This window comes from Camarhynchus parvulus, chromosome 7, assembly GCF_901933205.1.
Source record: "Camarhynchus parvulus chromosome 7, STF_HiC, whole genome shotgun sequence".
NCBI lineage: Eukaryota > Metazoa > Chordata > Aves > Passeriformes > Thraupidae > Camarhynchus > Camarhynchus parvulus.
This window is the reverse complement of record NC_044577.1, coordinates 21,355,834-21,380,531: the sequence shown is the minus strand read 5'-3', so window position 1 is coordinate 21,380,531 and position 24,698 is coordinate 21,355,834. Positions and strand designations below refer to the sequence as shown.

Here is a 24,698-nt window from a genome sequence, read left to right as displayed (position 1 = left end):
GAGTTGATCTCTGGGTAGGGAAAAACATGATTATTATTCATGCAGCAGTGTTTATTTCCATCTGTCACCATAGCAGTTCTTTTAATAACTTATTATACAATTAGTTCAATAACCTTTCTGCTCCTTTGCTACCACTGCAACATGAAACTCTCTTATTCCTATAATATTTTCGCTGTCCACATTATACAATCCATAAGCAAATCTGTTTCCAAGGTTTTACTGGTATGCTGCATATACTTCCTGCGTAGTTTCTGAGATTAATCTCTTAAACCTTAATCTCTTAACCTCTAGAAACTACATATGAAAAATACATACATGGTCAATTGTGAGAGACGAAGCCCAGGACTATTTTTGGAATCTATTCAAATAGTGCTAACCTCTCAAATAAAAAATAAGTTTTACATCTGGAGAACTTTTCTGGAATTCTTCATGAAGACAGGAGGGCTTTCATTCAATCTTCAGGGAAGTGGCTGAGCTCCTTCAGATCAGCAGCTTCACCAAGGGAAAACTAATGCACGGGCCTTGTACCCTTTCACAACCCCACAGGCTGAACAGGAAGTTTTATAGCAAAGAAAGGGCATACAGGATAAGTTTATTTTTACAGAACCCATAGACCCAAAACAAAACAACAAGAACCAAAAAAATGCCTGAAATTTTATTGGGAAGGGAAGGGAGAAGCTGGGAGCAGTGGGGAGAAAGAACAAGAGACCAACAGGTCTTTCCTGTGGGAAAGGATCTGGGATCTTTCTGAGCACATGGAACATGAATCAGCAGCTGTGCATTTGTGGGGACAAAGGCTGTATTAGCATGGACATTTGGAAAAGCAATGTAGTATTGCTGCTCAGAGAAGTTGGGGAATTGCCACTTTTTTGAGATTTTTGGAACTTAGATGGGTGAGTTCTTCATGAACTGCATTCAACTTTGAAGTTGACTCTTTTTTGAGCATGATGTTGGGCTAAATAATCTTCAGAGGCCTCTTCTAACCAAAACAACCCTCTGATTGTAAATATAATGCTACAGAGGCGCATCTTTTCTCATCATTGTATCTCATCTTTTTGTCTAGGTCTGTTTCACCAATATTCCTGCCCCTAGAGGAGAAAATAGGAACCTGAGAGTTTACTCTATCAGTCCTGTTCTTAATTTCTAGCCCATGTATCCCTAAAGATCTGATATCTCAACAATAATTTCCTGAAAAATCTCTCTCACAGAAATACAGGGGAAAAAAAGTATAAGAATGTATTAGCTAAGGAAAAGTGTTTTACTTCTACTGGCCTAAAATGGTTGGGCTGGGGAGAATGTATTTCCTAATATATTTCCCCTAAAAAAATAGGGGGGTTTGATAGAAATGTTTGAAATGATCGCACTGTGCATGAGATCCATTTAAAATCTGTGTATAATTTATAAATACAGAACATGTGAAAAAGCAGTTATGACTGCCATCTGATTAAAAAAAAAAGAGGCCAGGGACATCCACGGCCTGTGGAGATGCAGATGAACAAATCAGATGAATAGATATTGACATTTCAATAGTTGCTATCTCAGTAAAAAAATACAAAAACCTGTTAGTGAGTGTTGTACTGCTGCTTTTTACTCCTCATTGTAAGGCTAAAAAACCACCCGGCTGCCATTCTGAAACTTTAAACAGTCTCTGAACAGGAAATGTAACTAAAAGTTTTATATCCGTAGCACAAATGAGAGCATCACACTACCAAAGAACCCAGAGCTTTACAGTTTTATATCTGTAGTGACTGATTTCTGCAGTACTGGAAGACTGAAAATGTATTAAAATTATTCATTGTGTCTGGTGTACTCCAGAAATGGTAATAAGCTTCTAAGTGAATCTGTGGATGGTCATCACTGAAGAAGACAGCTTTTCCTGAATTTACCTCTCCTCACTCAGTGTTTGAGAAGCATCCCTAGTTGCCTGAGATGAAAGCTACGGGATAGATATGGTGCTCTCCTCCTATCTCTCTCATAGGTCAGAATATGACACGTAAAGCTGCAGCATATTGCTGCAAAGACATTTCTGTTTTGTTTAGTTCAAAACAATTCAAAACTCATGAGCTGAAATCTAAATGTGTTGAGAGATAAGAGAGGAAAGAAACTCAAATAAAAATAGGCATGCTATAAAATATATGTGTAGTGTTTCACTAAAAAGGCTTTCTTCCTGTTGTAAAATGAAGATAACCACGGTTTTATGGGCAGCTGGTAGCCCATATGCCAGAACTACCAGATTTGAGTAACGGAATTTGGACTAATCTAGTAAGTGTGCTATGGGAGAAAAGGGGGGAGATCCTGTAGCATTTTATTATACAAAGTGAAATGCCAAGAAATGTAGCTATTTTGGCCTGACCTGAACGCATCACTGGGAAAAAAAGGGACTCTGACCATATGAAACTTGATTTTCACCAAACCATGTATGATTTTTTATCTTCACTCCTTTTGTCAGACACAGATTCTTTTCTTTATCATATGTTACAGGACTTCAGTTGTTTTTGCTCTTCCTGGGTTTCGGGAGTTTGTTGTTTGTGGTTTTTGTATTCAAGATGTTAGCTTCTTTATCCCATTGGAACTATAGAAACAAAGGCACTTAAAGCCATGGAATTTATGAATAAATAAGTTAGCTTCTTATAAAATCCATGGTTTATAGTAAAACTCTTGTGTACTAATGATTATCTTTGTGCAAACATGTTTGGATTAAATGTTTTGTTGCTATTGCTCCTTTTCCTACAGAAGTTCCTTTCATCCTATACCCACAAACCTGAATTCCCACTGAAGTCTCCAGCCTGTATTATAATGTGCATAGAAAGGTATCTGCAAATAACAAAAAAACTTCTCTAAATGTCAACATATAAAATGATAACACAAATGCTGCAGTGAAGAGAAATTATAAACTGATTTAGATTTCTCTAAGTTACTCTCTATAGAATAATTACTATTTAATAGATGAAACTGAGGCTTGATGAATGTAAAGGAAATGTTTTCAAAAGCAGCTTAGTCAGTCACCAAGAGATTGCACATAGCAGGCAAACTTATCACACAATAAATTTACACCTTCATCAGATATCTTGTGAAGTCAATCATTCTCGCTTGAACACTGATTTACAGCACTGTGTTGATGGAGTCTTTTGAGTAGTCTTCACTGGTGCAGGGCAAAAAGACCTGAGCAAATCACAAAGCCTGATTTGCTGATCTGCCTGGAGGTTCCCCTGCTAGTACCAAAAGTACAGGTGAGATGATAGCAATGATGGAGGAACTTGGTAAAAAAATGCCTACTTTTGAGTGGGTTAGAAAGTCAATGGCAAATAATGAACAGAATGTTCAGAATGCTTTCATTCCCTTGTCAATAAACCACAGAGCTTCCTTTCAAAGTGTGCCCAGGTAAAGAAGTTGTCGTCATTGATACTGGTACACTGAGTATAGGCAAAGAGAGCAGAAAATGCAGTAAGCATCAAGACAGAGTGTGGTACAAAACAGGGGTTATACCCATCTGCTGTTGCATATTAAATTAAAGAGTTGAAAAAAAAAAAAAAAAGAAACCAGAAGAAGTGAAGAGGAATAAAGAGCTTCTGTTTTTCTTGTGAGGAAGTGGAATCTATGTACATTTCTGTGCACTAGAAAGGTTTAGGATATATTTATACTGGAAACCATTAAGCCATCAAGTCTGTGTTTGATCTGCAAGCAAACAGCAACATAATTAGAGTCAGGTAATTCCTGGTTATCCTAATTGGAAGAAACATTTTAATGAGACAGCTAGAAACTATCATGGAAACAAATGGCACTAGATTGTACACAGATCTGATAAACAGTGATGCTCCAAACCAAGGTTCCTCTTTGGAGTGGCTGCAAATTTTAAAAGGGCGAAGCGTGATACAGTCATGTGCTAGACCTTAGAAGGGAGTCAAAGCAGCTCCCTCAGGGAGCAGGAGTAACTGGAAAGTCAGACAGAGAAACTATTAGCAAACTGTCTGTTGTTGCTTATTCATAAAGTATGTACTGAAAAAGACTTTGTATTACCTGACCAGAAAACAAAACAAAGAACCCCAAAACATTCTCAACCATTAATTAACTTTTTCATATAGTCATAAAAGGTCTCAAAACACTGGCTATTTGCTTGGGTCAGGGAGCCAATAAAGCCTTTTGGTAAGAACTACCTGGTTTTGAGAAATTTAGAATATCAGTTCAAAGATTTTTAAAAAAACTTAATTTAAGACATTATCAAGCTTGGTAATGTGATACTCACTATAAAGGACCTTAGCAAGTCCAAGGCTATCTTAGCTCTGATGAAAAATCTCACAGATTTCTGTCAAAAGGAAAGAAAGATAAAAAGAAGTTGCAGGTAGTACTCTATCCATCTGTGGCTGGTGAAAAAGAGGAATGCAGAAAAGGAGACAGTGTAGACCAGGATCGGTCATCTCTTAAGCAGAAGGTAAAATGGAACTCATTTAAAACCAAAATAAAACCTACTCTCTCTCCTTGCTAGCTCTGCTTTGTAAATATTAGGCCAAATTCCAAAATTAAATCAACTTGCTTCTAGACCAGGCAAGTGACTAACTGAACAACGTCAGGAGTTGAATCCATAATTCAAAGGGCAAGTTATACCCAAGCTGATGCACACCTAATAGTATTTAGTTTGTAGTCCTTGCCATCAATATTCTGTGGAAAAGACTCAGTGTGGAAGCCAGCTGTCATACAGAAATATTTTCAAAATTATTTTTTCAGGAAGAATTATGACAGGACAAAAATCAAGAGTCCGAACCTATTTATGAAAATGCAATAAAAAAGCATTATGAAAGCCTTATGTTTGTCTAGATCACACCATCCTATCTCTTTAGAAATTATGTGTTTGTAAATACCTTATTCCTATACTTCAGGTAGGAATACAGATCTGTAGTTTACCAGATTCTCCTCCTTGCCTTTTCAGAAGATGGGCATAATATTTGGGTTTTTGCTAGTCAGCAGGAATTTTCCTTAATAATCATGACTTTTCAAACTATTTTTTAGAGGTACCTTACATTGAAGCAAACCAACCACCTCCCTCAGCAATACCAGATAAATCCTATGGTGTTAACACATGCCCTGTTTCTCAAGCTGATTCTGATTCGGTTGTCTGTCGTGGACAGTAACTTTCTGCCATGAACTCTGCTGCTGGGAACAGAGATCTGTGGGGCCTGAGAGCAGACCTTGCCAATGAAGACAGAAAGAAACAAGACATCCTTGGTGTCATCCTCAGTATTAGATTGCCTGCCCCACTCATCAAGGGAACTCATTTTCTGAGATCTTTCATCTGTTGCCAGTGTACCCACACAAGTTTGTTCAGCTTTTTTTTTTTTGCTGCCCACATTTCTTTCCGTTTCAGTTCCAGCTCTAGCTCTGGTCTTCCTAATTCCATCTTTGCATGCCCAAGCAATGCTTCCATTTTCTTTCTTGATAGCCTGTCCATGTTCATACCTGCTGTACACTGTCTTTTTGTACTTGAGTTGCCAAGAGGAAATTATCAGAATGTGAATGGTAATTATGTGACATTATGAATGACCAAGAGACAATCCAAGTTTCAAGTCTGTGTTGATGCAAAATCTGATTAATCTGAGAGCACTGTCCAGAGATAAAATTTAAGTACTCTGTATTATTCCTTACACTTTAATAACTCTGGGTTTCATCTAGAAGTTCACCAATGTCTCGATGGCCTAACACAAAGTCTTGAAATCCATTATATAAGAAAATTATTGGGAAAACTACAAACCTGAAATTTTGTGAGCAATCAAGAAGCACCATCTGTAATATTCTGTTAAAAGCCTATTATAAGAAAAAAAAACGTTGAGGTAATATGTCTATTGTTTTGATATTCAGAAACATATGATGAACCCAAATGCCAAGCTAGGCATTTAATGAATCATGCTGTTTTATGATATACACACAAAAATTATGAAAACTAAGATCATAAGAAGACAGCACTTTTAATAATTTCCAAAAACACCTTTTCTATTTAACAGCACTTCAAATCTTTTAGTGCTTTTGTATTTTCCAGCAGCCTATTTATAGCCTTTGCATTATTCATGTAGACATGAATACTTACTAGCAATGTATGCATGCTCATCCTCAAGGATTAACAAGAAAAAAGTTAAAAATAATAGGGAAATGGGACCTGAAGCACAGAGGAAAAATCCAAGAAGAACTGGATAAGCTTAAGGTAAATGTCATTTTTCTAAATTAGTCCCCCCCAAACTTCAAGTCAGTTTTTGTTTTCTAGAAGCCCTTTACTCAACCTTAGCCCAGCTGTTTGTTTGGGTTATTTTTAACATTACCCTACCACTAAACACAGCCAGATGTCAAAATGAAATAGGGGTAGAGATAAAAAAGACAAAGAAATCTGCTAAAATAAGTAAATTTGGAAAAATAAATAAATTTGATAATATAATAATTGTATGTTCATTACCCTTGCTGCCAGGCCAACATTTGTAGGGCTCTCAAACATTGAAAAAACATAAATGGATATTTGCTTTCAAATCAATTCATTTTGAAAACGTATCATTTTAAACAACAACAACAACAATTTGATTCAAACCCCCATCTAGTATATTCTGAATGCTGAGTGGATTTAAAGGTTCAGTCTGAACATTACACTGGAGGTTGTGAAGGTAGTGAGATCAGACAGTGGAAAATTTGCACTACAGAGAAAAAGCAAAGATGGCAGAGAAGTAATGAGTGCTATGCAGGTTAGAACCCAAGAAATCCTCTCTTTACTTGCTATCACTTCTAGAACCTGCTTCAACATATTCTCTTTTATTTTCCACAACCCAGCGTCCTTTGTTGTTTTAATAGTCAAGAGCAAGAGAGCATCTTGGCAAATAGAATTTGTCTTATTACAACTGCAGCCACTCTTTAGAAAGAACTTAAAGCTAACAACAATCACAGCTCCTTCAGGTTGCTGGTTGAAAAATCAGAGAAGTTGCAGTAGCTATACCATTCAAAGGCTAGGGGATTTCTGGGGTACCAAAAGCAGAATAGGAAGGAATGGCTGAGTCAGAGAGAGTTGGTGGAGTCTGGGTAAAGGCAGAGCAAAAACTGAGAAACTCTTATAAGACATGCAAAGGCAGCAGAGGATGAAGACAGGAGGATCTAGAAGGAATGGAAGTGATTCTAAGGGAAAAGAACAAACAAAGAAATATCAATGCATGCTGAAAGAAAGAAAGATTTACCTAGCATTGCCCAGCTTTGTTGGCAAAAAAATCCCAACATAGAGTACCCTTCCTAAAATACCCTTTGCATATTAATTGGTCACCAAAGGTAGGAATACAAGTGAAAGCTGTATTTGTAATGTAACAAAATACTACTATTATAGATGAAAAAACTGCTGACATCTCTCCATAATTACTTTCATTATATTATATATCCATGTTAACCTCTCATCAACTGCTGTTTTTTCCTGTAGTGAGATAGATCCTCTCATTTCTTTTAATATAAAAGTGGCCAAGAGATTCATTAACACTGTTTATTATCATTATTCCTAATGATATGATGAGGTATTACCCATGGCATTTTACTGCATGTCTGCTCAAGTAGACTGGGATTTGCAGCAAGGTCCTGTTTAGACACTGAATGAACCCAACAGTCATGTTTAATAAGTCTTATGTTCTGTCAGAAAAAGCAGCTTATTATTAATGAGATGTATTATGTTATTTAATACCCAAATAAAACTCTATTTCTCAAGTATGCATGCCTGGGGCACAAATCTGACAAACACTTAGGGAAGCAAAATGCTGTCCAAAGAGACAGTGATTAATAAAGACCAGTTAGGGGGTGTGTTGTTTCCATGTTCTTAAATACTGGCTTTGATATACTTATTTTTTGGAGTGACTCCAGTATGAGAGAAGAGTGTAAGCATGCTAGGGAGAGCTTCAGGGAACCAAGGAATATTCACTGAGTCTCTGCCTGCTGGCTGAAATGCTGACATCTTACATGGTATGTTGCTGGAAATAAGAAGAAATCTTTGCTTAAACTACCAAAGTGATGTCTGGGTGTCTTCTGTTTCTTTAGCTGGGGTAGAAGCATAAATAAGAATTATGTTGAACTAGCATTACATTTTGCATTTCATTTGCATAACATTTTAGCCTGGCTCCATATTATGGATATGGCCTTTACTCAACAAGAATTTGTATCATTCAATTAACACCAATTTCCACAAGCTGCCCTATGGAACAAAAATCATAATTGCTTTCCCCCTCTGCTAAGATACTAGTAGTAAAACCTAAAACCTGGTATATATAATGATCTTACCCAGCTTTCTCAAACCTTGGAACAGTCACATCTACAGAACTGATTAGTGGTTTTGTGCCAATCATCTCTTTTTCCCTTGCTTTCTTCCACAAAAGTAGAAGTTCCTGCAGAGCAGAAATCCCTAATTGATCCGGAGATCCCAACAGCAACTAGAAATGGATGTTGCCTAGGGAAGTGAATTTTATGCATAGAAGATTCTCTGAGTAGTTTACCTTTCCTACTTCTGCTCCATTTTATTTAAAGCTGGCCTAAACACTCCTGCCAGCTGTCCAGAAAATGTAGCACAGCCCCCACCACAGAGGAGTCGAAATACAGGAGAAATATTCTTGGAGAAATACCTAGTGGGTGTAATTACTGTTGATAGTTATTTTCAGATTATTTCCATGTAAAAGGAAAAATTCCTACAGAAATTAAAAGAAAAATTATATATTCTATAGCAGTTACAAAAAATTACAAATATAGAAAATGCTATAATCTACTTTAAAATTATATGAATAATTATCTCTTATTTAATTCCTCTACGGCAAATTCCACCTAAAATTGGAATTTTATGAAGGTTTGTAACTTTGTGGGTTTTTCCTGTTTCCTAATTACTTACAAACTATTCAAATATGTTCAGTTATATTTTTAGCTATTTTGAATACAGATGTGGTTTAGGTTTCTCCTTGAAACTTTTTTTTTTGAAAGAATGCTATTTTAACAATTATTTACTTTGTTGTCTAAATCAGTGTAATTGTACTGACTGATTTAAGCATTTTTATTGAAATGACAATCACTTTAAAAATAAAATCATTAAACCATACATCAGTTTTTAAATGGCTGACATTCCTCTTGACACAATGGAAAAGAAACAGAATAATTATGTCTTTGCAACACAACTGCTGTAGTTGGACATTTGGGTTATGAGTTAATACACAACACATTGTCTGTAAGTGGCTTTATAGTGGAAAAAGAGATTTAATACTCAAGAAAGAGAATAAAATTATGCTTGATCCAGTCTGGTATTGCCCAACACTAAGAAGGAGCTGACCTTTGGACTTGGGAAAGCAGAATGGGCATTGCATAAACTCTGGGGAAAGAGTAAGGAAGAGGTTGTACCTGTTTTGCTGCTTTTCCTTGTTTCCAAATGAAGGAATATTAATTAAGAAGTGCTGTTACATATTTTATGGCATTCTGAGTACACGTTCCGAAATCCCATGAGGCCTTGTTTAAATACAAATTAATCCTAAACTACACTTAATTAGCATTCCTATAGTTGATTTTGCTTTTTCTGCTGTAAGGAAGAATACAATATCTTAGACTTTTTCTTTTTTCAAATGTTAAAATATACGATGGAGGTGAAGAAGTGATTTCGGAGCTGAATGACTTCCTGGCAGGAGAGAATCTGACAGGATGGCATTTTACTAATTAAGAAGAGTGCTGGACTAACCAGATGGGAAAAATACATACTGAAACTTTTTTCTTTCCCACAATACAATGTAGAAATAATCAAGGACAATGAAGGGCACGCAAAAAAGAACTGGTAAGTAAGCAAATTTGCTAGCATAAAATAAACCTACAGAAATCAGATAATAACCAAATTCTGCTTTAATAAGATCAAACATTAAGCAGGAACAGAAGCCACTGATGTGAGCAAGACGTTTCTATACTTCAGACCCATCTCCAATATAAATGCACAGTGTGATTTCTGGCAAGTTAATCAGGACTACATCTACACAGACATTTTAGCTCCTAAACCTAGTATTTAGATATCATCATGATCCTTGAAAAAAATAAATGAAGGAGTTTAAGAGATTTTCCATCTCCTTTAGAGAAAGAGGAGATAAAACATACCACCCTAAATGCAAGGAACAAAGCAAGAAATACACTTCAAAAAATACCAACATGCTAAATAACAATAAGAAGGTTTTTCTAGATAAATTAAGCTCAATAAAGTTACTAATGAGTGTAAAAGAATGCAAAAAATGGCAAAATTGGAAAAGTCAAAATGGGATAAATAGCAATGCAGAAAAAGGATGTATTCCTGTAATACATTCATAGCAAGACAACGACAAAGCAAAGGGAGATCTGCTACTCAGTGGAGAAAAAAATATTATTAGACATGATGTCAAAAAAGTTCATACCTTTTTTACTTTTTTCACTAGAAGGGTCAGCCTCAATCAACTGGCTAAGTAGTCTCAGAGACAAGGAAAGAGAACACAGGACAGGGCAATAACTTAGATAAAATATTTTCAAACCAGCTGAGTTTGAACAAATTCCTTTCAGGATACTTAGAGTACAGAATAAAAACATTTTGGAGTCATTAGCAATAAATCTTTGAGAACTTGTGGAGAACAGATGAGCTTCTAAAAGAATGAAAAAGGACAGATGTCACATTTATCTTTAAGAGCAGAGAAGAGAAGAAATCAGGAAAATACATACTGTTCTGTCTTTCTTCCTGAGAAAAATACTGGAGCAAATAGTTGAACAAGTTTCCTTAAAAACTTAAACTTTTGTCCCATTTTACAGATATAAAACAGTCAGCATGTATTTGTTGAAAACTATGGTGGAACGTCAGCTGGATCATGTAGTCCAGTTTGTTCATTGTACCTTGTGGAAAATGTGGTTCAACTGAAGAATAATTAGAGATTTAGAAAAAAAAATCTGTAAGAAAGAACAGAAGGTCCCTTGGGAGGCTGTGAAATCTTTATCACCAATATAGATCTTCAAAACAGGCAAACATATGTTAGAAATGGTTTAGGTAAAGCTGATGCTGCCTTTGGCAAGGATGGTTATCTTCACAGGGCTGTTCTAGGCACCAGTAAAGTAGAAAATCAGACGGTAAAACTGATTGTCAAAAGCAGAAAAGTGGGAATGACCTACTGCCTAATGTGCCAAAAAACATGTAAACATTGTTAAAAGGAGACTGGAACCCAAAGATTGTTGTAGCCAAGAGAGAAATATAGTCTCTGTGATCTCTCCCAATTAGTCCATGCAAAATCTAATTCTCATCTCCAGGAGATGTGACTAGAAAGGATTCAGAGCTACAGAGTATTGCCCAGAGACAGCAGCTATACTTAAAACACTGCTTTTCAGCAAGTTCTACATTCTGTGTAGCAAAGTTATGTACCAGAGGCTGTAGCAGCCTCCGCGAAGCCACTGGTACCATAACCATAAACTCCTTTTCTGATTCTTGTCTTTAGCTACTCTACCATCTGTCAACAAAGTAGGAAAGGATAGGTTGGAAGATACAAGTTTGTGAGGGGTGGGAGTGATAGATCAATACTTTATTTGTCCACTGCCTCTGAAGAATTTGGAGAAAAAACTTGAGAACACTTCTTTAAGTTCCAGGCCATAGTGTAGGTCATATCTTTTAAAAGAGATGTTTAGAGACAGCTGTCAGTACTTCAGAGTATGGACAGAAAGATAAGGCCAAGCACTAGGGAAGGAGGTCCTCTGGTACTTCATTTTCTTACTCCCAACTAACCTGACATGTATGATTTTATATTTCCTGGTTTTATGCCTCATATTAAGAGCTGCCAAAATGGCCAAAACCTGTGCAAATAAGAGTATTTTCAAATTATATGAAGGAAGAAAATAATATGAGCAAAATGCCACTTTGAACATGTCATTCTAGACCCTTGGTATGTATCTAAAGAAGTAAAATGGTAATTAATAAATACAAATTAATGTATAATTGCTTTTATAAGACTGGAATTATCCCATTCTAATTCAGATCTCTGCTACAAGCCAAAACTCTCTTACATCTTTTGCTTCCAGAAAGCCAACAATAAGTGGATACAATGCTAGAAGAGCAGGTGTGTTTTCACTCAGAGGAAGCAGCTACAGATAGGAAAATGTCTTAGCAGCTGATGTATCAGAAGACTGAAGCTGTGCCAGACGAAGTGAGTGTGTGCATGTGTGTGTGCACATGCGTTTTGCCACTAATTATGCAAAAAGGCCCAAACCCATTGATCATGTGTTTCTCTCCCTACTTCACCAGGAATAAATCTTGAAGTGTGATAGCTCATCTAGAAAGTCAGAGTTATTACCATTGATGTAATTTCTGTATTAGAACTGACAACACACAATGAATAATTTTTTTTTCTTTATGTTTTGTACATATATTCCTGTTTACTGCATGGTAAGAACAAATATCATTTGCAAGAAGCTGGTCTGAATTTTTATTATCATTAACTGCTCTTAGCTTCACAGATGATGAGACTTTATTCAACCCAGCACAGTGTTAAAACATGATGAGCTACACAGCACATGGCTTCAGGCTTTCTTTGCTTAGAGTTGGGAAAGATTTACCACAAAATTCAGCAGGCACAGCTGCTGATTTCTACTTGGTGCATGCAGATATCAAGAAATTTTAGTTAAAACTTGAGCAGCCTGACTGCTCAATGACTGCTCAATTTTATTTATTTTTATTTTGTTTTGGTTTGGGGTTTTTTGGGGGTTTTTGTTTGTTTGTTTGTTTTGGGGTTTTTTTTGTTTGTTTGTTTATTCAGCTTCAGAACTTTGTTGCAATGGTATGTTTTGAGACTTACAGAAACATTAATCTAAGATTCTTATTTCGTCTTGCCACTCTAAGTAGTCAAGCTTAGACCCACCAAACTCTCACAGGAAGATTATGAGTGACAATCAAGAAAAGTGCTTTGCTGAAGTCACAAAACCACCTTTTCATTTATACAAAGACTTAAAAATTAAAATGAGTAGTTAGAACTATATCACAAAAAAAACCCCAGAGATTAATAATTCCAAAAACTTTTTTTCACTATAGTGATTTTTTTTTTTTACACAGGAGAACAGGGTCACCTGTGTATTTACACAGACATACCTTCTGTTAAGCCTTGTGAGCAGCTACAGTGATATTGTGATGATATTGGTCATCATAATTCAATTAGAAATGCAGTCAAATTATACACAGCATATTTGAGAGAAACCAGATAAAATATCTTTTAAAAACTTGCCCAAAGGTTCTATCTTTCAAATGGATATTCTCAAAATATTAAGAAATAATTATGAATGGATTTTCTAAGATCTTTCTGAGCTTCTGCAATAGTAATGTCCCCTATACTTCTACAGAATCCGGTCTTTTACAGGAGGTTGTTTAATGTAGAGAAATTCCTACACATTTTTATCAGCATGAAGTCATTAACGTAAGAACATATGCCACATTGGTTCAGACCCATCTTCTCTTCAGCAGTGGCTAGAAATCAATGCCCTGGGAAGAATGAGAACAGGGCAAGCATATGTAATACTTCCTCAGAGTCTTCTCCCAGCTGCCAGCTATTTTCAGGTCAGAGAACTTCCTGAGATTGATGGTGCCTGTCTCTTTAGTTTCCTTCATTGAATCTCTCAAGTATTTACTTGTCCAGTCTCCCCCTGAACACCAAGATTTTCACATCCTGAACAGTTCTGACAAGAAATTCCAGAGGTATACTAACACAGGTCCATTAATTTAATGACTTTGCATCAACAGCTGTCTCCTCCTTCTCCTCAAACTTTGGAATTCTATGACACTACAGAAACAAAAATAATACTATGGAATCTGTGGTCTTTCTGCATGACACAGCTCTCCTTTTTGCAGAAGAGGAAAAGAGGTCATAAGATTCCATAAATTAAATGTTTCAATTCAAATACATCTTCCTTAACTTCTTCCACTCTTACTTCACACTGAAAGCCTAAATAGAGGCTTGGGATCAAGAAACATTCAATAAATAGTGCAAAGGCTCTGTTTATCAATCACATTTTCTTATATTAGATACTGTATATAATGTAGTTCTATACAAATGAGTTATCAAAATTTAATGAATTTTAGCATAGAACAAAGGAAAAAGGCATATATAATCTAGTTGATACCATAATATCTCACTTTTTCACATTGACAGATCTAGGGAATTAATGATTATATGTTAAATTTCCTGAATACTTGCCTCTATGGCAAAAAGGCACTCATGCTAGAACATTAATTTTTCAAGGTGTTTTCCCTACATTGCTCTACAGAACTCAGTTTCAGTGGTTTGAGGGGAAGTAGGGAGAGACACAATTATAATAACACAGAGCTTAAGGGTCTGTCTAATAAAGTTTATTTGGAGCTTAACTAAGAACCAGTGGATTGGCAACTCTTCTCAAAGAAGTGTTACATTCCCCATTTTTTACTCCCTCTATATGTAACACAGGTTATATTCTATATAGAGGAATAGCATTTGTTTTCCAAAGCTGTTGCTACTTTCTTTTGGTGTCATTATCATCATGGGCTTTTTCTTCACAACATATTAAAAAGTATGTATTATATTTGGTCCAACAGTTGCTCTGTATGTTAGCTGTTCCCACGCATGCAGGGTTGCCTGTTCATGCACTGCTCCTTTTCCATGCAGGGTAACCTTTCTCCAGGGTAGGGAGCCTCCAGAAATCATTGACGTCACTTACAGAAATAAAGAATGTTGCACTGGGTCCAAAACCAGTTTGCAGGCTGTTTCTGCTAAGGTCTCTGTTTCAGAGAATGACTTTCTGCACACTGTTGCATTTAAGGAAGTTCTTCAGTTGGGTATTTCTCAGTGGAAGTTCCCAGCTAATATTAGTCATAAGAAGCACAAAACCACATTTCATAATCCTGTTGACACTCCTTCAGGCAACATAAAGATTGCCTATACTGTAACTAAAGAAATGAGAAAAGAGAATCCAAACTTTTTGTTTCTACAGTTTGCAAAGACAATGAGTAAATTAGACTTACCAGCTTCAGCATTCAGATACATAGAAAAAGTATAAGACATTACTTTTTTGTTGCTATAGTGCTCCAAATCTGTATGTCTGCATTCTGATTAAATATCCTTTAGTTTCTGGAGCCCAGAAACTAAATTTGTCTGTTACAACCTTAAGGTTTACACAGGTTCATCAACTACTATTGTTGATGTTGGGAAAAAAATAATCAGCCTCAACTTCCTTCACACTAAGGAATGACAGCATTTGGCCTAAATTAATCCACAGTTCTCATTTTCTGACCAGGAAAGGCATTTCAAGATCAAAACACGCCTTTTATTTTGGTAAAGGAGCAACAGATTAAAAGAATGGTGAAACACCCCAGAGCAACAGAGATTCTTACAGCACCCAGCACACTCCTTTGGGAGTCTCTAAATTCTGGAAAAGGTTTAACAGTCTCTAAGTTCTGGAAAAGGTTTAACATCTGACGTGAGCCACCTAGCGTCTGAAAGAATAGCTACATTAAAAACTTGCAACAAATATTTTAACCTCTTTCTAGCAGAAGCCAATTTGCAATTATAAGCTTAGAGAATCATAAAAAGGAATCAGATGAAACCTTTGATGAACTACAGTCCTTTGCCAGCTGCTCCAGCAGCAGTCTCTCCTGAGAGCAGGGAGTTCCTCCTCAGACCTCAGCGCAGTGTAACCAACGAGAAGTGTTAACACATCAGCACAGACTAAGGAAAACTCCTGTTAAAATACCATTTCAGAAGAAATGTAAAACAGTGAACTGCACATGGATGATGTAAGTATTTAAATAGGCTGTTTGACCCACTGAGCGCAAACTTGAATTTTCACGATGAAAAAAGTATCAAATTGCTAATTCCCAACCACCAAGAAAAAACCAACCAAACAAAAAACCCAAACAAAACCCCCTACCAACAACAACAAAAAAACCCTCACTCTAAGTTTCTAAGCATAAGTAGTCAAAGTAAGACTTCTCGGACTCTGAACACAAAGGGAAATAAAATATTAAAATACAAGAAGCCCTGCACCACCACTCCCAAACCCCAGATAAGTGGTTTGCAACTGTTTTTAAGATCAGTAGATTCTTAAAATCCTAAATCATTTTTAAATACACTGCCTCTTTCCAGCTGTCTTGTGAGGTCTACATATAGGAAAGCAATCTTGCCTTGACAATGACATAAAAGTGTGAAATATTGAAGTGGGGCAGAAATACAGAAAACTGTTCCTGAAAAATCTGTAGGGAAGGGATTACAGAGACAGAAGAGGAGAGAGCAGAAAAACAAAGAAAAAGAAAGCGAGATGAGGAAGAAAAGGACAGAAAGTAATTTAGTCATTGACCATAGAGCAGAAAATGCTCAAAAAGATCAGAGATCAAGTCAGCTATGAAATAGAGGTTTTGTACTATTTTCATGGGTAATTTTCTTTTCTTCTATTTAATTTATTCAAAGGTTTGAAGTCTCTAAGATTATCAAGATGGGTTATTGTAAAATTGTAAAATATACCTTATTGTTTTGGCGGAGGAAATGTAAAGAAAGAAGGCACTAAATAACGAAGAGAGAGGAAAAAACAGCTTCTCTTATGTTTTACTTTGAAAGAATATTACTGAAAAAGCACTAAGAGATTAATTCATGTGATTTGAAAAGCCATGTTTGTAGACAGTCGTCAGCTTTGAGTTGCTGAGTTTGAGACCTTCACAGCAAATTTACATTAAGTACATTCCTATAATTAAATAAACAATTTTTTCCCCCTAAAACAACTAACATGCAATGATAGTATTTCAGAGGTGGTACACATGTTATGGATATTTGAATTCAGGTAGCTGTAATTTTAGTTGAGGCATGTTTATCATCAGACAACACCTACTTGTACTTTTCTGCACATTATCCATTTTAAATACAGCAGCAGTTAAATTATATAGGATTTATTGATCTGAATTTAAAAAATGCAGGTTATATTTCAGCTGAGTATCCATTATAATTTTAAGTGCATAACTGCTTGCCAAAACTGACTAAAAATGTAACATGTTGAATTAAAAGAGAAACAATAGACTTTTTCCCTACACCCTATTTTATTTTTTTAAGACTCCGTTGAATGAAACCTTAACTTGGATGTCTCAAGCACTATCTCTGAAAGAGGGAAATTGAATTCCCTTTCTTGGAAATGTGCTAAAAGAGCAAACTCTCTCTGAATCTTAATAGTTCATTAGGACCTCACCTGAAGCTCTTAAAAATGGCCAAACAGGAAGTATATGTATAGGCTCATTAAGCTGTCTGCCTCCAAGTCTCTTTAGCCTTATACAGGCCAAAACAGACCAAAAGAGTTGCTGAAGTCTTTGCAGGAAAGATAAATTACAAGCGAAATAATCTTCAAAAAAGCATAGAGAGCAACTGGCTACTTTTTCTGTGGCTATGTTTGAGCTCAGTCCTCAAGCTTCCAAGGGCAGGCATCCAGGGTAGGTAGGTTGTAATAGCTGGAACACAAGTTCTGATCTGTGGGCAAAGCAAAAAGCTCTGCCCTGGAACAAACACCACAGCTCGGCTGCATGGGTATGTTCACTGTGGTTCAGAGACAGCAGAGATTAATTCAAAATCTGTAGTGCTTCTCTGCCGCTGGCTCTGTGATGGTATCCTGCGTAAGTATGTACCAAATGCCTCATGTTCTCCCATCAGCTCCCATCCTCCTACACACCGTCAGGAAAGAAAGTTGTACTTATACATGTGACCTAAAGAGAGAAGGGCTTCAGGCAGTAGCAAAATTAAAACTGTTTGTTTTCCATTATATTCTTACTTATAGTATCCATTGCCTGCATGAAATAAACGCAGGCAGGGAAATGCCTCTCTAGTAACCTACAACAGACCCTTCAGAGAGAAACTACGCTGAGCATGAAAAGTGTATTACAAATGTAACTACTGTTATTTACAAATCACAGAAAGAAATAGGAAAGGCCTGGGGACGTCGGGAGCAGCACAGAGGCTGCTTGAGGGGTCTTCTCCAGCCAGCCTGAAGAGGCACTGCCCGACAGCCGGGGGCGAGCGGACAGGCTCCCACCCTTGCTCGGGGCGGACGAGGAAGGTGCCAGCCCTGCGTGAACTCCGCGGCTCCAGCGGCCGCTGCCCTGCCCGGCCCCGACCCGGGGCCGGTGCCGGCAGCGCCCCGTCACAGGGCGGGGAAAGGCACGGCAGGAAGTCGGTTCTGGTTCCTGGGTTAAGGCGCCCGGGCAGAAGCGAGCGCCCAGTGCCCGGGAGGGGCCGCGGGCTCCGTGCGGCGCTCGTAAGTCTGAGTCGCTTTGGACACCACGCGCTCCGGCGCTGCCGCGGGAGCGGCGGGGCTCGGCCCGGGGCCGCAGTGCGTGCCAGGGGACCCCGAGCCGGGGCTCCCGGGCCGCGCTTCCGCCCCCCGCTCCCGGCGGCGCCGCTTCCCCCTCGGCGCCGCTCGGCCCGGCTCGGGAGCGGGGCCGGGGGCGCGTAGTTTGCGTGCGGAGGCGCTCCGGGAGCGGGGAATCGGGGGACGGGATCAGCGGGCTCGCTGCCGGGAGGCGATGGCCCGGGCGGCGAGCGCAGGAGCAGGAAGAGGCGGCTGCCCCCGCGGGCGGCGGCAGCAAGGCGCGAGGATCGAACCCCATCGCTCCGGAAATCGCCGTCCCGAGCCCAGAGCGCACAGGGGCTGCCCAGCTCTAACCCTGCTGTGCCATCGGGGGCTCCTGCTGTGTTAACGACGCGCCCCGCCGTCGGGCAAAGCAGGAACTGTGTCTACTCAGAAAAAAATAAGGGAAAAAACAAAACACAAAAAAGTTTAATGAGCTCTCAGTCTCTCACAAATTATTACCTCAACAGGCTTCCAGTTCCCGAGATGATGACAGTGTAACTTAGAAAATATAGCAATTGAAACATCTGTTTTGAGAGCAGAAATATGTAGAGAAGTGCTTTTGGTTGGATGGCACCTGTGTTCTCATCTCTCATGAAACTATGAGAGGTAGAAAAGTGTATTATGAATTAATGTCCACATACACATGATTAGCTAAAACCTCTCTTTCATAATTTAATGGCAATATGAAAATAGTATGGCAATAGAGGCAATATGAAAACTAGTATGAAAACTCTGGTGAGCTGTTAGCTGGGATTGCAGCAGAAATATGTTGCTAATCTTTGTGTTGGAGCTTTTTTGGCATTTGACTAAGAAAATGCATATTACTGCTTTTCTTCCCACCACCTATATCAGCAAAATGTTTCTGATTTTAAGCAAGTATTTTAATATAATCTGCAGGTTTCGTTTGTTGCTTACTTAGAAGTTTGTCTTACAACATTAGCTGTACCCAGTGGTTATCCAGTGTACAAGTCTTTACTCAAATATGAAATTCCAGTTGTCATTGCCATAGCTCCAGCAGCATAGCACTCACAGGTATTCGCACTTGCAGGACAACCTCTGTAACTAATCTCTTCCTCTAATTCTGACCCTCTTAGAATAAATGCAGCATGTTGTAGTGCTGCGTTTCTGCTGACTATATATTGCTGTTAATGATTGTGAAAGCCTTTAGGATCTAATGAATATCCACAGTGTAAGTTGCTGAAGATCAGGATCGTCAGCTTTGAGCTGAATTATGTTCCAGCTGCCATTTGGATACAGCATAACTAATCATAACTGATTAAAATAGCGGGGATATTTGGGTTGGGGTTTTTGGTTTGTTGGTTTTTGGGGATTTTTTTTAGGGCTGTTGGGAGGGAGTTTTTTCCTCCTCATTGGATGCAGGGAGAAGGATAAATGACAAGGAACAGTTGGCAAATTCCCTGATAAATATTGATGCCTATGGAGGAGAAGCAGGAAAATGAGCCAGTTTTTCTAACTGCAAGGAGTTCTGGATATGAGACAGATAACATAAGAAGCAGTTATTTATTCCAGCAGCAGGCAACCCGGGGTGTGACTACAGAGTAGTTTAATCCAATCTAAATGTAGACTGCGGCAGTCCTGCCCACGGCTAGTCGCATGTTCCCACTGCCTCCTTGTGCTGGTAGTAGTGCTCCAGCAGCCTTGCAGTGAGCTAGCTCCAGTTTTAATTCCGAGGTTGGTTTTTTTAGGGGGTTTGTTGTTGCTTTTTTGAGCAAGTAAGGAGCTACTTTGGCATACTCAGCTGTGTAGCTTAGAAGTACGGATTGCGGTACCAGTAAGCAGCAAAAATGTGCGGCCAGAGGTGTGGGAAGGCTGGCCTATCCTTCTCAGTGCAGACTGTGACACTGTTACACAACTGTGACTTCATGTTACAATTCAAACACATAAAACAGTGCTGCTGTTGAACACAGTTCTGTCTGCCTGTTGCTGATTTCTGTCCCTGTGCAGGCTTCCTTGTGTTACCGTGCCATTTGAAGTGGTCTGTGGATCTGACCTGCATTAAAACTAATGCAGCAAAAATACATTTCATGTTTAGTTTTAAACTGGATTGGTTTGCTGATACAGTTTACAGAAAGGTTGCTCGTGCTGGAAGAAAGGGAAGGATAAGGTCAAAGAAGAATGTCTAGGATATGGGGCAAATATAGGACCAATTCTTCTAGTTACAGTGCCATCTTAAAGTGTCACTAGTAATGACTTTCATTGACCTTTCTTTGCATGGAGTCTGAAGTTTAGGGAGCTACCAGTAAATTATTTTTCCATCCAAAGTAGAAAATCAGGCACTGTGCTACAGTTCTGCCTGTTGGATCAATTACTTTTGATACCATCAGTCCAAATGACAGAAGCACTGTTTGTTAATGTTCCCATTTACAATGAATGACTAAAAGGCTGGAAATCAGGCATAAGTTTTAAATACTGCTGTTCAAATGGAGGTTTGAGTTTGCATGAATGAAATTAAAACCTTTGTTTTCTGTGAACTGTGAGTCACATGGAGCTGAGCCCTATTCTCTCCATTAGAAGCTGAACATAGTTTTTTAGATCCCATTGTACTCATTTTTTGAAGTTATCTCATATGTACAGGACATGCCATTTACTAGGCAAGTTGTTAACATTGGAGGATTTCAGACGAGTACAAAATCAATACTGATGCAAACTTCACAAGCTTTTAAAGATTGTGAGAACACGCTTTCAGTCACTTTCAGCTATAACAATGCTCTCTGCAGTTTAGCACCTGTCCCTGAAGGCAGATATAATATCTGATTTTATTCATTGAACTACACAGAACAGTCCTCCGTCTGAAAAGGAAAGAAAGCCTACCCATTTAGTCAAAGGTGTGCCCCAGATATGAGCATGAATATTCCATTTATTGAAGGGATACCATTTGGGGGAGGAAGGAGGTGGGTGAAATAGCCTGTGTTACTAACAATGCTTTGAGACACTGTGCACTGTCAGGGATTATAAACTACTGAACAAAACAAGTCAAACAAACAAAGCCTTCCATGTGAAACAATGTAGGCCTTTTATGCAAAACTTGTAAACTTGGATTTCAGTAATGTTTATGACATCAAAGGATCCCTAAAAAATTCCAAGTCGTTAAAGAATTCGCTTTGCTGCTACTGAAGTACAGCCAAGCCAGAGGTGAGATACAATTGCTTTTCCTGTCAGAACATACCAGTGAAATAAAATTTGCAGGACAAAAAAGTGTGATGTCCATAGAGTACTCTATTGAACCTTCTAGAAAAGTTAGACCACATTTGTGTATTCAAGCCCTATGATAGGGAATATATTCAAAAGTAAGGAAAAATGAACAAAATCATCAAGCTGCAATCTTCAGAATTTTGAGCAGTGTCCAAGGCAAGTTACCCTATACTCTTCTTGCCGGGTTTATCCTCATGTCACTTTCTTTAGCAGTATTTGTGGTTTATGCATAATCCCAGGAGATAGTGAGAGATGATAGTGGCAGTCCACACTGTTTTAAATAAGAAATAAAGGAGAGGCTAAATTGATAATTTTTTTTTTTTGCTGTGGGGCGGGGGGTTAAGACTTCACTAACTTGTTCTCTATTGTACTTGTATTATGCTAAATTTTGATCTTAAAATTAGTGTCATATATTACTATAGAAGCAAATGACCTGTGTTTGCAAAGTTCTTGAAATTGGAATCTGGAATTTAATAGTGTTCTAGTCTTATGTGTCAAAGTTGATAGCTGTGCTTTTGGTAGTTGTTCCTGAAATTGTACACAAAGTGTAAAAAGTTCATAATATTGGATAAAAAGGTCCAAGTCTTCATAATTCATACTGGTTGGTATCATTGATTTTTAGATAAAAGATGTTTTAACTCTACCTTAGGGTAGAGTTAAGTTGTGTTGACATTTTCAAATCTGGCACAGAATGGGATAGGTTTGCGTGACCTAATTGAGTTTTTATCTTTTTATTTCTTAATGCTGATGGGAAAGATTTGTGCTAATGTTTTTACAAACAATTCCATGGGTGAGGGTATCCGTGTTAAGATCTTTGAAATGGATCTTAATGTCTTTACCAACTTCAAGCAGCAAGTTTGTTGCACAGCCCAGACAGTTTGACTCCTGACACAGACAAATGGGTCCTTACAAGCTTGAGTTTCTGAACTTTGGGGAAAAATGACAGGTTTAAGGGGGGAATATGTGGTAGGGGGTTTGGGAAGGCTGTACCTTTCTAGTACCTCAGCCAGTGGGATAAGGAAGAGGCCATCGTGCAGCCAGGAGTTCAGGATAAAAGGAGGCTGCGCCCTCCGAAACGGAGAGAAAACCCCACGGGTGTGTGGCCCAGGGTACTCTCCCACCCTTTATTCTAATCAAGTTGCAGGACTCTGTCTCTGGACACTGGCTTTTCAGAGCATGATTTTTCCACACAATGCCAAAAGCTGAGTTTAGCTTTGGTCATTAATGCTGTCTTTATTTCACAATTATGCAAACATTAAACTTTTGGAGATCACATAAAATCTGGTTACTGGTAATCTGCACCAATTTTAAGTCTTAGTCTTAAAAACTGTAACTACAGATACATTTACACATTCTGTACATCCAGAATTGGATTAAGAGTTAAGCTGCTTTTGTTTGTCTGTTGTTTAAACCTATCCCTGGACATAAAATTAAATGTTGAGGTGAACAGAGTTATAGTTCAAGCTATGCTGTTAATGGTCAAACATACTGCACGTATCAGTTGAATACAACAGTGGTACAAGTCACGCTATATATGTTTTTAGTTATGTACTGCTGTTTCTTAGTATTCTCTCCTTTTCCTTCTGATTACTTTTCAGGTCTGTTAACTTGACCATGTGATGAAACAACATTGGGAATTATGGACAAAAACATTGGAGAGCAGCTTAACAAAGCTTATGAAGCCTATCGGCAAGCATGCATGGAGAGGGACCATGCTGTGAAAGAACTACAGCAAAAAGTAGGTGTTGGAAGCTGAATTCTATCTTTATAGCCATCTTTCACATGAGGGATGGTAGTATATGTAGATACCAGTTTCACTTTAACTATGCACACTGTAGTGCATCTGTTAAAGTTGGAAATTGCCATTATGAAACCATGTCAATACACAGCAAAGCAAGTCATTAGGCTTTGAATTTAGTATGTGGGTTTCTGGTTTTTGACCTTAGATTTTTTTTTTGTATTTTTAATAGTTTTAAGGGTTGGAAAAGTGTTGTCTATTTTGGAGGATTAATGAAATCTTCTAATGTAAACACAGAAAAAATGTATATCAAATTTTCCTAACTTTACCAAAGTACTTTTTGGAATTTAACTTGCGTTCTTAAAAATTATTTTTTTATATTATTAATGTAAATAGCTTAAGTTAAAAAATCTTTGTGACAAATGTACCTGAAAGTTGCTAGAATAAGTATTCCTCTTTTAAAAACAACCAGTACATTTATTCGTTAATGAAGTAACAGAAAGTTTCTGGAGGCATTCTGACCACTAAGAAGCATCTTTGAAGTTTTAGTTAGTCTGTTGCAGAAAACATTAGTTCAGTCAAAACTCCTCCAGAACTTCTCAAGTAGGACAGCATGTTTCAAAGCTATCAGGTTTGGGCTTTGTCATAGTCTTTTTACCATACATATTCTGCCCAGCAATGGAACCTCTGTTACAGGAAGGCTTGAATGTTTTCATTGCTACAGGACTTTCTGATACTCAGTAGAGCTGGTGGGCTGGGACTTAGCTCAGGGGCCAATGAACCATATTCCATTCGAGTTATGGAGCAGTAATAGAATTGGAAGCAGGGAAGGATCTAATAGAGAATATTCTGATATCTGGGCCCAGTCTTGCTATGTCCTTGCATGGCAAAATAAACTAGCCAAGGCATCACAGCACAAACACATTTCAAGTCAGTCATGTGTGCAATCATCCACTGTACAGTCTGTCTCTATTCATAGTCTTGCAGCAGTGCTGGTGTAAATCTGTAGAGGTCTCTTTACATAACAAGCATAAGCAGTGTGATTTTTGTGCTGAAATTACAACTAATTAACAAAAGGCAAGACATTTTAGAATGTTTAGGCATCTTTTAAATTCTGTCTCGTAGGGTGAGCTATTAACTATTTGAAGAAAAGCCAGTTAAGTTAATACTCCTGAATAATCTAAAACTATGTGAAAGAATCTTCTGACCAAGAAACAAGGCATCGAGTGCGAGATGAGATTGTCCTTCCAAGAGAGCCAGAGAAGTGTGAGATTATCAGTGCTAAGTGAACTAAATGCTTGCAAGATTGCTCTCTGCATTTTCACTGGTTCAGAAATTAAAAATCTAAAGCCTTTGATAAAGGATTAAATCTTTGTCCTAATCAAACTTT

The 24,698-nt window shown here is 37.9% G+C and overlaps 1 protein-coding gene across 1 annotated transcript in view; it reads left to right on the top strand.

Annotated features, from left to right (window-relative positions):
- The first annotated feature begins 18,148 nt into the window (after positions 1 to 18,148).
- TANK (TRAF family member associated NFKB activator) overlaps positions 18,149 to 24,698 on the top strand; it is a 28,643-nt gene continuing 22,093 nt past the window's right edge. The window contains 2 exon segments of the mRNA XM_030952542.1: positions 18,149 to 18,261; positions 23,169 to 23,308. Coding sequence (XP_030808402.1) covers positions 23,210 to 23,308 — 99 coding nt within the window. The 5' untranslated portion in view covers positions 18,149 to 18,261; positions 23,169 to 23,209.